General features: G+C 40.1%; 2 protein-coding genes across 2 annotated transcripts in view; one reads left to right on the top strand and one right to left on the bottom strand.

The window, feature by feature from the left end:
- Window positions 1-215: 215 nt before the first annotated feature.
- On the bottom strand, window positions 216-4,803 carry LOC117992366 (polycomb group RING finger protein 3-like). Its single transcript, XM_034980047.2, has 5 exons — window positions 4,545-4,803; window positions 3,740-3,892; window positions 2,839-2,981; window positions 1,986-2,129; window positions 216-1,343 (listed from the first exon to the last, which is right to left on the bottom strand). Exons 1-5 carry the CDS (start codon window positions 4,654-4,656, stop codon window positions 1,218-1,220), a joined length of 678 nt encoding a protein of 225 aa, XP_034835938.1. The 5' UTR covers window positions 4,657-4,803; the 3' UTR covers window positions 216-1,217.
- A 1,376-nt stretch (window positions 4,804-6,179) lies between these two features.
- Window positions 6,180-14,447, top strand: part of LOC117992188 (R3H and coiled-coil domain-containing protein 1) — a 29,327-nt gene continuing 21,059 nt past the window's right edge. The window contains exons 1-3 of the mRNA XM_069505657.1: window positions 6,180-6,403; window positions 7,088-7,237; window positions 8,118-8,185. Of these exons, the coding sequence (XP_069361758.1) occupies window positions 8,143-8,185 (43 nt within the window). The 5' untranslated portion in view covers window positions 6,180-6,403; window positions 7,088-7,237; window positions 8,118-8,142. The remainder of the gene's footprint in view (window positions 6,404-7,087; window positions 7,238-8,117; window positions 8,186-14,447) is intronic.

Raw genomic sequence — 14,447 nt, 5'->3', positions numbered from 1 at the left:
AGTTTCTAATAAAATTTAGTTTACAATAACAACTAAAAGGGAGCCCCAAAATCTCCTTATTAGCTAAATGTATAAAAGTTACTAAGTTTCAACTTATTACACCTATTATCTCTTATTACCTATAGGACAGGAAACAATGCCTTAATTTCTACTAAACTTAATTACTTACTAAATTAAATTTACAAACTGTATGAGTTTCATCAAAATCGTTGATGAAACTCATACAGTTTGTAAATTTAATTTCTGGTATTATTTCATAATACTCAGTATGGTACATACATAATAATTTTTGTCTCTTTGAAATAACTTGTCTTTTTGGTGATAAATGATAATGCTGACTTTTTTGCTCTCTAACATAAGTTAGACAGCGGACCAGTTCCTGTATGTTCTCCCATCTTCCCAATTCCCGTTTCAAAAAAACTAGCCAACTGTGAGTTTTTGTTGAATTCATTTGTTTTGTGTTTCCTCGCAAATGAGAAAACAGTACTATACAAGTGTCGGCCGACATACTACCTAATTAAAGATCTTGTTTCGCTTAAAAGGACTCGGCTGATGTATCGTCCACTGCCCGAGTCCTTTTAAACTAAATTTTAAAATCAATACGGTATTTGACAACTAGTCAAATCAGTAACTTTTTGTCAAACGTCAAAACGCGCACATAGTATGCGATATTCTATGAAATACTGGAATGTGACTGTTTTTGTGTGTGTGTTTTTAGTTTAGTCGATAATTTAAAATGGTTATTACACTTAAAACTGACAAATGACGTAGATCTTACATATTCTGGAGACCCTCTATTTAATAATCACTGAGAAATAATTTATTTTTGATGTAGTCAAATACCCAATTAGGAAGTACTCGGCCGTAAATAGCTTTATTTCCGGCCTGGACAGTAACATACTAGCAATACATTATTTTATTACATTGGGTACATTAACTGTTTTGCAATACAACTAAAGTTTGCAGCATCATTGGTAGTATACTAGATGATGCCCGCGACCTCATCCGCGTGGATCTAAGTTTTTTTAATCCCGTAGGAACTCATTAATTTTTCGAGATAAAAAGTAGCCTGTGTCCATCCCTGGGATGTAAGCTACCTCTGTGCGAAATTTTATCAAAATCGGTTTAACAGTTGAGCTGTGAAAAGCTAGCAGGCAGGCAGGCAGACAGACAGATACACTGCATTTATAATATTAGTATGGACTAAGTAAGATTAACTACAGGTCGATCTTGGGGCGGTACTGCAGACGCAGAGGCGGGTCGCGGAACCTCCACCGCGTCACGTACACAAACTTTAGTGTGTGGTCCTTGCCTAGCAGCTCGTCGTTGCAGAGGATGTCAATCTGTCAACAAAACATAAGTTGCCATCATCATCAACCGACGTCCACAGCTGGACATAGGTTCTTCCACTAGCCAGTCTTGCGCCGCCGCCATCCAGCGGCTGCAACTTGTTACATGTAATTGTCACCAAGTGCACCTTGGGACCCGACATCTGCCTATTGCCACTTCAGCTTCTGCCTTCACAACCCACTGCGCAATGTAGGTTACTGTGGCTCTCCTACAGATCTCCTCATTTCTTCTCTTCAATCAATTATTATTATTTGTTGTTATAGTAGCAATAACAATTTCAACTGTCCACCTATTATGGTATGACTGATGCCTGCGACTTCGTAAGCATGGAATTAGGTTTTTAAAAATCCTGTGGGAACTCTGATTTTCTGGGATAAAAAGTAGCCTATGTCACTCTCCAGGTCTTTATTCCTATGCAAAAAATCACGTCAATCCGTTGCGACGTGATGATAGGACAAACCAACAAACAAACACACTTTCACATTTATAATAAGAGTACTGATATGGTGATATGAGAAGACAACCAGATAGCGGAGGCTTAGTAATAAGATCCCATTGGCACCCTTCGGATACCCTAAAGCTGGTGACCTTGAACTGATTATTGAGAATGTCAGAGATAACAGTAGTATACTCACTTCTCTATACTTGTCCATGCCGTTCAAAACTTTTTTAGCTACAAATTTTTTGAGATGTGTGATGGTGGCCTGCGCGGAGCAGCGGATGAAGCTGCGCTTCAGCGTGCGCAGCGACGTGGAGATGCACTCCAGGCACACGTTCACCTGGACAGAGCAATCCATCATCATGCAGCTCACTACAGAGTACGGGTCTCCTCTCAGAGTGAGAAGAGTTTTGTCCATAGTTTACCCCGCTGGCTATGTGCGGATTGGTAGACTTAACACACATGCAGGTTTCCTCACGATGTTTCCTTCACCGTTAAAGCAAATGATATTTAATTAATTAAAATGCCTAAATTAAATTAGAGGTGCGTGCCTAGGATCAAACCTGCGACCTCTGAAAGAAGACAGACATCCTAACCACAAGGCTATCACAGGAGATTAATTATGTCAACTACAACTATACACCACAAAAATTTGACTTTATTCTTTGTCGGCATTATAGAAGGAACCTATGTGCATAATTTCAGCTTCCTAGGTGGGTTTCTTGGGCTGGGTGTTGAGTCAGTCAGTAAGTCAGGACATATCGAAGTCAAAACTGCTGATTGCACATTGAGTGATTTTGGGATGAGTAAAAACTTCAACTAGACCAGATTTTTAGTGTTTCCATAGGATATCTAGTTTATTTAATATATAAAGGGTTTTATATTTTTGCCCAATTAGTAGTAGAAAATAATAACAGGAATTGACGTTAATAGACCAAGACTATAAAAATGTGTTTGAGTTAGAGAGCACTAGTCTGCTTCTGTTGGCCATCTCCTCAATCCATGTGTAATGTCCACTCCGCCCTCACCGGAGCCCTAATAATACTTACCTGTTCATCTTTCCTGTGGGAGTCAGTGTTGTCCGGCTGCTCGGGCTCGTCCCCAGCACCAGGCTTGTCGGCCGCCAGGGCTGCGTCCTTGGGGCAGGGCAGGCCGCGCGCGCGGTAGAAGTCTCGCTCCCGTTTGATTTCATCTGCAATGCAACATTTGTGGATCAGTTCAATAGGGTATTATCTACTATTCTCGCAATTTTAAACCAAGTTTTTCTCCTACTTTTATCTGTTGGAACTTGAATACACAACTTATTTCCACATGCAAGCACTGCAGACCAATGAAAAGGATTAATGAATCAACATGATTTTTTATATGAAAAGACCTGGAGAGTGACATAGGCTACATTTTATCCCAGAAAATCAAAGTGTTTCCACAAGATTTTCAAAAACCTGTTACTCTGGTAAATCATCTATACATTTGAAAAGATTTGTCTATCCATCAATCCACGTAAAAAGACTTGTCCTGATTGACTGACTGATCAATTAAAAGACTTGTCCTGATTGACTGACTGATCAATTAAAAGACTTGTCCTGATTGACTGACTGATCAATTAAAAGACTTGTCCTGATTGACTGACTGATCAATTAACAGACTTGGACTTTAGAGAATAAAATTTTAGTAGCTAGTACTTGATAGGTTCTTTTTGATGATGATGATGAGAATTCTCACTAACAAAGAATTTTTGGAAATTCCATGACAAATGGTAAATAGGCAATTTCAGAAATGACAACCAAGCAAAGAAGTTGTTGCTGCTGTATGTTAGCTGATGATACTCACTGTCCTGCAGATCGGGCACCAGTTTGTAGACAATGTCCTGCATGGTTCTGTCGAAGCTGATGTACTGTAGGGGGTGTGACTGATGGATCACTATGTTGTATGTTAGCTGATGATACTCACTGTCCTGCAGATCGGGCACCAGTTTGTAGACAATGTCCTGCATGGTTCTGTCGAAGCTGATGTACTGTAGGGGGTGCGACTGGTGGATCACTATGTTGCATGTTGGACACGTGTTGTTCTCCTCCAAGTGCTTCACCAGGCAACTCTTGCAGACTGGAACATACACACCATGTGATAACACACCAGGTACAGAATCAACAGTTACTGCATCATTTATAAGGAGCTGCCAAACAAAACCGTATCATTTGAAATCATGAACTTTTGTCGCAACATATAAGGCGGACATATAAGGTTGTTTTGCGGAAATTAGTTCAGATTTGTATTGAACTAATTAATTAGTGAATTGAGGAAAACAAGTGGTTTGATAAAAGTGTATGTAACTACAGTTTTGTTCGCCAGCTCCTCAAATGTGAAAGTGTCTATCCGTCTGTCTGTAACATTTCATGGCTCAAATACTGAGCTGAACTTGAGGAAATCTCGGATACTTTTTTTATCAGACAAATATGGGTGGTATTTTTATCTACAGATTACTTATTATCCAGGAACAACAAAGTTTCACTGGATCTCCAAAAACCTAAATAATAACGGACAAAATCGGGAGCATCAGCTAGTATACAATCAATAAATAATAATATTATTCAGCACCATAAAAGAAAATAAGGTTAGCAAAATATGTTGTCATTAACATTTAGCACATTCATTTTAACTAATAAGGAATGTAACCGAAAGACATAACTAGGTACTTAGTTAATTAATAGTAAGACAACTACCCAATTTGAAGAAAAATAAAGGTCTAAGTACTTACACGTATGAAGACACTCGGTGACCGTGGTCGCGTCGATGAAGTATCCGCGGCAGATCTTGCAGGTGATGTGGCTGTTGAGGGTCTTCAGCTTGATCCTCCTTTCCATGGTCATCACTGCCTACACTACACACTACATCTAAAGTCTAAACACTAAGCGAAAAAGGAAAACCATAAGAATAACGAAAAGAAAACATGAAGAAATTTACAATCACCCAAACACAAATTTTCTGACGTTTGAATGTGGACTTGTGGAGTTGCCAGATGAAATTAGAAGTTTTGTCAAGTCATCTGACATCTCCCACTTCCTACAGTTCCCGTGAAATTCGCATACCTAATTTTACTTTTAGTACAGTTTTCCGGTTCCCGGCCATTATATAATCGCTTCTAACCTACGATGGAAGTGTGAGTTCGCGCAGGTATTGTTCCAAGCGCTCGTGTACTGTGTACGGATATAGGACTCACACTAATGCAGATGGTGAACTTGGGATGCGGTGTGGTGCGTGGGTTGGGGTGTTTTGCTCCCTTGCATCTCGCAACCCACTGACGCCTAAAAATGCTATTGCGACGCGTCTTGCGACGGTACAAAATACTCTAAACTCAACTAAATTGACAGGTTTAAAATATTGATATCCTTTTTATTATTACATAATATGCTCTGCAGAAAAGAATAGCATTGCTTTTGGCATTGTCAATTATTTATTTTAAAGATTATAAAATTTGTAAGTACCTACTGCTGATTAACACCACTTCTTCTTATCGAGTTGACCACGGGAGTTGACGGTCGCAGCTTAAAAAGCCGCCACCGCTGGCCGCACCACTTATACTAATGCATTTTGATTCAAAGGTGGTTTTATCTCAGAAAATTGTTTACATTTTTAAATAGTTAGTTACTATAAAAATATAATTGTTCATCACTTTTACAAACTGAGCCAATGAGTATATTGAGTGTATTGTATTATAGATAATCCATAGGTACTTCCATACTAACTATCCATATTAAATCTTAAACTGTTTCACAAAAATAAGGAAAACGCATTGCTGTGGCAAGTGGCAACCCTGAAGAGTACTAGGAGCGTTCAAAAATAATTTAGGACCATAGTCATTAACATAAAAATAAATAAATAAAATAAAAATATTTTTTTATTCGATTAAACTTTTAGTAAGTACTTTTTTTTTAAAGAATATTAGCCATGTTAAATGACTAATATTCCCCTTTCCTCTCCAACTTAGCGTCAAGCTTGTGCTAGGAGTAGGTACGACAATAGTGCAACGGGCGGGGTTTGAACCGTCGACCTTTCGGTTTTCAGTCCACTCTTTTACCAGTTGAGCTATTCAGGCTCAAAGACTTTCGAATAGTCGGATGGATCTAACATAATATTAAGTCAGTGTAAAATTAATTTATTTCTGAACTAGATCGAATACTTAATACTGTTACTTATTTGGTTGCAAAAAGGTTGCAAAAGTTAATTAAGCAGGGAAAATTGCCATTTTACATCTTTTAGCTAATGATTTTATAATAACCTCACTTTTGCTTTTGGAACTCAGAATCGATTATAAAAATCGATTTTCGTTCTGATTTTTTTTTTTTTTGAAAAATTACAATTTGATGACAACATTTGTCTTTTGCCTAAGTCAAAACTGTAATGTCAAACCCGATGAAAAATTGAAAATGGACGACCGATAGTTTTCTTTTGGCACGTGAATTTGAATATTATTTTTTGTTAATTTCAACCAAAACAGTTCGCCGTCAAACTGGGTGCCAAAACGGTGAAGCGTTTCCTAAACCTAGCCGACGAGACCTTCGTCGAGGATGTCAACGAAGACCTAAAATGCTTCCTTGCCGAAAAAAAAGTTGACAGGTAAACATTATTTATTTGGTTCGTTTCCCTTTTAATTTCCCGCTACATGTAGGCTTACGTGAGCTATTTATAATGTGGATAAAGGTGGATATATTGTTGTGTTCTATTATCGTAGTTTGGGTTGTCGGTTGCACTGTATCGGTGGATCGTCAAGGTTATGCGGCTCGCACACACACGCAGGACGCCGTCGCGTCGAGGCGATACCTTGGACGCTAATATAACTGTACTGTACGCTGTACTGTAACGCGAGCGAAAAAAGTGTGAAAATCACCTCACGCTCGGACGCTGCCACTTGACATATTATTATTTATGATACTTACCTCTAAGGAAAATGTATAGCACCGTTTTTGATTAGGTACATTTTTTTTATATAAACTCTTAACTCACGGCCCATCCATTTACTTAACCGATTTTAACTAAATTTGGTACGTGGATAGCTTGCATCCCAGTGAAGGACATAGGCTACTTTTGTCCTGCAAAGTCAAAGAGTGTCCACAGCATTTTTAAAAACCTAAATCCACATTGAAGAAATCACAGCATCATCTATTTGGTACTGAGATAGCTTGCATCCTGAGATGCATATAAGCTACTTTTATCCTGGAAAATCAAAGAATTACCATAGGATTTTTAAATAATTGAAACTTAGTAGCAGTAGTTATTTATAAAAACATGTAATCTTTCCAGTGTACTGGTGTTCCCGCCCGTGAGCAACTACCGGCGCTTCCTGATCCACCGCTGCGTGGAGGAGCTGGGGCGGACGGACCTCTCCACCTTCTCCATCGGCCTCAGCGACGAGCGGCGCACGGTGGTGTGCTACAGGGAGAAGCTCCTGAGGTACCTACAGCTACACACTCCATATCATATTTTAAGAAAAAAAATCTTCAAATAAACTAATACTAGTGCTTTTAAATTGCACTACTATCTTTGAAGTCATCTACCACTGGTATATATATTATGAAACTATAATGTCACTGACTGACAGACAGACAGTGTACAGTCTAAACTTGTGGAACTAGAGACTTGAAATTTTGGAGTACATACTTGCACCTCAAAGGAAGGATTTCAGGAGATTCTAATGGGACCTTTAAAAACATAAATCCATGTGAATGAAGTCATAGGAATCAGCTAGTACAGTATATAAAGATACTGACATCTCTATGTACAGCTTAAAAGCTGGAAACCTAAAAATTTTTATGTAGGTTTCCCCTGTAACTTCAGAAAGTGCACCTAGGTTTATTTGCTCAATATCAAAACCCAAATATCAGATTAATAATATAGAAATAACACACCCAGAACTACAACATGCTTGCACACTTTGTCACAAATGTCATGTGGATTTTGGTTTTTAAAAAGTCAAAAAATTGATTCTCCGAAATGAGCTTGAAATGAGGTTAATTCATGGCATACTCTGTCTCCAGCCAGATTGGTTGATTGTGGTGTGAAGGAGTGATATACAATTTTTACATTACTAGGATTAGTATGTTGTAACTGTTAATATCTAAGACCTACAGCTTAATGTGACCCAGGCATGTAGAAAGGGTAGCCACACATTCTGTCAATGTTAACAAACTAGGTTAACATTATGACTTGGGTTTACCAACCTCATTGACCATGTGCTATGGCAACTTGGCCGCACCTCCCTTAACCACCTGCACCCTGGAAGCGTTTCCAGCGGGAGTGTGGGGCAAGTAGTCAACTGCTGTTCTCTGTGCAGTGATGAAGCTTGCGCGCGGCCAGCCATGGGCCTGACGCCGCGGGACGATGCCGACCTCTCCCACAACAGTGAGTACACTCCTCCCCTCTCCTCCCATCTCCCCCCTACACTTCACGACATACAACTGAAAGATGAACTGATGCACAGGACAAATCAACTGCAAAAGTCCTCCACTTTTTTTAACAACTGCTTTTTGCAAGCAGGTCACCTGATGTTAAGTGATTACCGCCGCCCATGAACATTTGCAGCACCAGAGGAACTGACTGACTACTCTTAGCAGTTGTTAAATAAGTGGAGGACAGTGCCTTGTCTTTCTTTTCTTTTTCTATCTATTTTTACAATTCTACTCTACATATAGTAAAATTGTAAGAGAGCAGAATTTTTTATTCAAATAAACTTAAATCGTTAAAAGAATTCACCACTGTGCACTGGTTTGAAATGCTATTCCTACCGATAAGACCAAGCAAGAAGCTCGGCGGTTGCTCATTTCAAACGTTCAACAATTAGTATTTTATTATGTTATGTGTTTATAATTAAGCTTTGGTGATCTTTGTTTTTTTTAAAGTTTCTATTTATTTGTACCTAACTACTGTGTTTGCATTACGAGTATTTACCCCATTTATTTACTTAAATGTATGGCTATCCATTTCATAATGCTCCCTGCAGACAAGGATAGCACTAGATCTGTGTATTTAATTTAGTTTAGAGATTGTGTACAATAGAATTAACGATATTGCAAATCCACTTACGTACTGACCAAATGCTGCCCGCGGCTTCGTTCGCGTGGATTTGGGTTTCTAAAAATCCCCGGGACTCTTTGATTTTCCGGCATAAAAACTAGCCTATGTCCTTTTCCGGGATGTAAGTTAACTCTGAACCGAATTTCATCCAAATCGGTTAAACTATTGGGCTGTGAAAAGCTAGCAGACAGACAGACACACACTTTCACAGTTCTAATATTAGTATGGAAGTATGGATTAAAATTTAAAATCAAGTCTGTATAATTTTTCAATTGCATTGTCGATTAAAATGAACTACATAATATGTAGGCCATAAATCAAGTCGAGTTTTAGTAGCAACAGAAATGTTATAATCGTCATTATGTACGTGTTAGCGGTTGGATAATAGCTAGTTTTGGAGCTGATGGAAGGTGGATAGTGCAACGCGCGCCGCGCGCCGCGCGCCGCGCGCCCAGCCGTGCCCGTGTTGAGTAATAACATTCTGTAATAAGTAGTCTTCAATATCGTTAGCGTGAGACTTCAACTTAGCCTCAATAACGTGGCTTTCAAATGCTAGCCTCAAAAACCGGCCAAGTGGGAGTCAGGCTCGCGCAACGAGGGTTCCGTACTACAGTCGTATATTTTCGACATTGTGCACGATAATTCAAAAACTATGATGCATAAAAATAAATAAAAATCTGTTTTGGATTGCACAGGTGAAGACCTTTCATATGATACCCCACTTGATATAGTTATCTTACTTAGAAAATTGAAAATACTAATTATTAACTCATGACCTAAATTCACGGTTTTCAGATTTTTCCCCAAATGTCAGCTATAAGATCTACCTACCTGCCAAATTTCATGATTCTAGGTCAACGGGAAGTACCCTGTAGGTTTCTTGACAGACAGACAGACAACAAAGTGATCCAATAAGGGTTCCGTTTTTCATTTTGAGGTACGGAACCCTTAAAAGGTCTAACCTGGAATGGATATGTTGGCTTAACTCTCTCTCTCTCTCTCTATTGTAAATCCATCGCCGGCTCACTACAGAGAATGGGTCTTCTCTCAGAATGAGAAGGGTTTCGGCCATAGTCTACCACGCTGGCCATGTGCAGATTGGTAGACTTCACACACCTTTACAACATTATGGAGATCTCTCAGGCATGCAGGTTTCGTCACGATGTTTTCCTTCACCGTTAAAGCAAGTGGTATTTAATTAATTAAAACGCACATAACTCCGAAAAGTTAGAGGTGCCCGGGATCGAACCCCCGACCTCCGGTTAGAAGGCGGACCTCCTAACCACTAGGCTATCACAGCTTACAAAAATGTGTACGAGAGAACATAAAAGCAACGTGTTTAATTTGGTAGCAAAGCAGTAAAAGAGCGCGCCTCTTGTCCGTAATGAGCACTCATGCAACAACAAGCAATTGAGCACACCTCGCCGCAAGTGACGGTAACATTCGTCCTTCACAATGCCGTGGCGGCGGTGACATAACGCGGCGGTGTTGCAAGTGGAGTGGAGCGCCGCGTGCCGCCGCGTGCTGCTCGCCAGTGAAAGTGGCACGGTGGACGTCTTTAGCCATTGTGCTAACACATTATGACCTTATTACTTCAAAATAAGAAAGAAAAACCGGTCAAGTGCGATTCAGACTCGCACGCGAAGTGTTCTGTACAAGAAATTACACTTTTTAATATTCATGGCGGCCATTTTGAAATTTGTATTATTTGTTGTTAATAGCGGCAATTTAGATACACATTCTATGAAAATTTCAACTCTACCTTAATAGACCTTACCTCAATCGATTCACGAGACAGCCTGCTGGGAGACAGACGGACGGACAGCGGAAGCTTAGTGATAAGTTCCCGTCGGCCCCCTTCGGGTACGGAACCCTAAAAAGGTTTTTATTTGGAACCACAGATAGTAATATGAATAATAATTCAAAATAATTTACGTTGTAATGTTGAGCTCAGAAAAGGTACACTACGCGGCAGAAAATAATGAAAATCGGCCTTTAGAATAACATTTCGGCTTTGTAGAGTGTTGTCTCTATCACTCATACCTATATGACGTTTTGTCGGTCTCAATGCCAGAGACAATGCTCTACAAAACAGCTAAAGGTATAATAATATCAGAAGGTTTGAGGTTGATCTATTTTGCCGTGAGAAGTTCCCACGCTCAGTATATTCTGCGGAACCGTCAGTGATTGTGCGGAACCCACTCAGGTTCCGGTGCCTGCTGTAACCTACAGAAGTGGGCGTATGACATGTCTATTGTCTATGCCTAACCTCTATATTCTATCCACTGCTGACTTCCTGGAACCATTTACACATACAACACATAATAAATACTGTGCATCCATACTTAATATTATAAATGCGAAAGTGTATGTCTGTCTGCTAGCTTTTCACGGCCCAACAGTTTAACCGATTTCGATGAAATTTGGTACAGAGTTACATTCCGGGGAAGGACATACTTTTTATCCCGGAAAATCAAAGAGTTCCCACGGGATTTTAATAAACCTAAATCCACGCGGACGAAGACGCGGGCATCAGCTAGTAGTAAGAATATAAGATTTGAAAGCGTGTATAAGAAGATATGTGTAAAAATAACGTTTTAAAGCTAAATGTCATTTTGTCGCAATCTCGACCCCGTCATCATCATATTCAGCACCCTCAAAAACCCTAAAAACGACACCCATGTCTGGTTTTTGTAAAAAATCCATGTCGGCCATCTTGGATTTAAAAATAAATAACATCCCGGAAAAGTGCACAATCAGTTAATTCTTGATACACGCGCAATAATATGTATTTATGTAGGTGTGACACGAGGTGCCAACAAGTTCAAAAAATTCCCGTTGTGTAACAGAGTGTTACTCAACGGGAAGGGAATGTTTTGAAATTGTTGGCACCTTGTGTCACAGTGTTACACACGGGGGTGTGACTCAACGGGAATAACCCTTACAAGCGGGGGGGGGGGGGGGGGAGGTTGCGCGACTTGTGACATTTACTGAGAGCACTAGTTTGCCGGCCGAGACGTGCCTGTGATATATTCGTGACATTTGTAGGATTCCGTAGTAAACAAGGAATCGTAAAGGTCCAAATGCATTTGCGCTGCGCTGGAGGACGCGATGCAGCAGCGCATTGCTCCATACAAACTCATATAAACTATATTTGCCGCGTCGCGTCGTGAAGCGCAGCTCGAGCGCGTCCGTCTGGAGACTATTTAGTACAAGAAAGCTGTAATTTGTAATGAGTAGGTATACATATTAATCGGAAAACTGATAGACGTTGTGGTCCCAAGGTGTTAGTGGTCCCAACACCTCGCATCGAAGCGGAAAGCGCGTTGGAAGACCCTCCACTAGGTGGGCAGACGACATCAAGCGAGTTGCTGGGAGCCGCTGAAAGGCGGCAAGAGCGTGGCGTGCAAGTTCCTACAAGGGGCCTATGTCCAGCGGTGGACGTCAATCGGTTGATGATGGTGATGATGATGATGTTAACCACGTTTTGATGCCTACTGCCTGTAGTGGGCTGGGATACATTATGTATTCAGTGCATAGCTGGTAATGTTTTGCCGCTGTATTCTCGAGCTATTCCAAGTATTACGCAACACAATAAAACACGATCCATGTTGCCACGTTTATATTACTGCATTGAGATAGACCATGGAGTAGCAGACCTTATTAGGCGTCAAAAACGCCTCCATAATGTGGATTCACGGAAGATGAGTGCTGTGCCTGTGCTCCTCTAAAGGCTTAGCGGAGTCCTTATTGGGATACACGCACAATGTCTTCAATATCTGTGCCTGGTTCTGTAACTCTGGTTCCTAATAAACGAATAGGCACCTTCTAGGCAGGTGCGCTTCATTTTAGGCTGCGTCATCATTTGTTTAGCAGGTTTGACTGCAGCCAAGCGCTGTCTATAAATTAGATAAATTATGAAAAATTATATGGAATTCTAGATGCAAAATCTTAAATTTCTTGACCCAGCGATTTAAGTGGTATGTTAACGTGCTAGTCACTCAGATCATCCTTTTAATAGTACAGATTGAAAAAAGAAAAAAAAGTTGTTAGTTGTTGCACACATCACAGGCCACATCCAAGGGTCGGTTATCCCGACGCTTCCGCCACTTGAGGATCAAAGTAAATAAATAAATAAAATATTTTTATTCAATTAAACTTTTACAAGTATTTTTGAATCGTCAGAGGCATCTACCACCATCTGATTGAAGTAGTGAAGATTGAAAGAAGCGCCGAAATAAACTGGCACGTGGGGCACAACACGAAAACAAACATTCTACCTCAGCATAATGCTGTATAAATGATTACTCTAGGTAGTAATCCAGCTCTCTGGACGTCAGCATGGACATGCTACGGATGGTGACCGCTCGCCCAGTAAAGCGCGGCGCTTCACGCTTGACCAGTTTTTCTGGTGTGTAATGTTATGTCGTGTTACCGTTTTTATGGTTTGGCGCAGTTTTCCCCCTTGGGATGGAATTTTCCAGACCCTTGCTACTAACAGTCCGTTGTTGATCATAAATTCAAAAGACGGACTGGATTTAAGGAGCGCTTTAGTATTGAGGTCCAGCAAATTAGTCAAAAAATGATTACATTAGATTATAAGTAGGCACGCCGCACGCACATACATACATATTACACAACTACAGATGTGAACGATAAGAAATAGATGATCGCATCGCTCCCAGCTCTGCACAACGCGCAATGCTGCAATTCCTAATTAGTTTTATGTAACCAAAACGTAAACAAAACAGTACCTGCAGGCTACAAGTTACAACGTCGTGGAGCTTCTTATGCTGTGCAAATCCTGACCGATATTTGAGAACCTTTTGCATTGCTCTCTTCATTATCATATTAGTCGAAGATGAAGTCCGCGATGGGAAATCCGGTTGATTTGTCTCTGCTTAACATGCTTAGAGCTTATCGAGAACTGGAACAACTAATTAAAAAAAATTATTATATAGGTATATTAGTAGTTTGTGGGCACAATAATATAATATACTACCAACTTTTTGCAAGAAATTATTATCTAATTTAACGTACCAAAATGTTGTCACGGTGCTATGTGTCAACTGTCCATAGGCCGACAGGTTTCCGAATGCGATGACGTCACGGGGATAACTCTCCGCTCGAACAACTGTCCATCTTCCATCGTGATGGACGGACTTGACTTGACTGATCTGACGGACGCCGATGAGGTCGAGTCGTGTATCGCGTGTTTAGCTGAAGTCTTACGAACATAAAATAATTGTTATACTTAGGTATTTAATGATACGTTTTAATGGCGTGACTGAAAACATTATTTTATTGAAGAAAAATACGTGCTGCACTGAAAATGAAATAAAATTAGCTAGACTTAACAAACCATTAGAAACCAGAAAATTGTACATTGTAGTAGATTACTGACCTTGTAGGTACCTACTACTGCGGCGAGTTACAGTGCGCCGCTAAAAGTGATGAACATCGATCTTTAGAAGGAGACATCAGATTTGTAGAGCACTGTCTCGGTCGTTTAGACCGACAAAACGTCATATGGGTATGAGTGACAGAAACAACGCTCTACAAAAATGAAATGTCATTCTAAAGGCCGATG

The sequence above is a fragment of the Maniola hyperantus genome, chromosome 21 (genome assembly GCF_902806685.2).
Source record: "Maniola hyperantus chromosome 21, iAphHyp1.2, whole genome shotgun sequence".
Classification (NCBI taxonomy): domain Eukaryota; kingdom Metazoa; phylum Arthropoda; class Insecta; order Lepidoptera; family Nymphalidae; genus Maniola; species Maniola hyperantus.
This window is presented reverse-complemented; position numbering and strand designations above follow the sequence as displayed.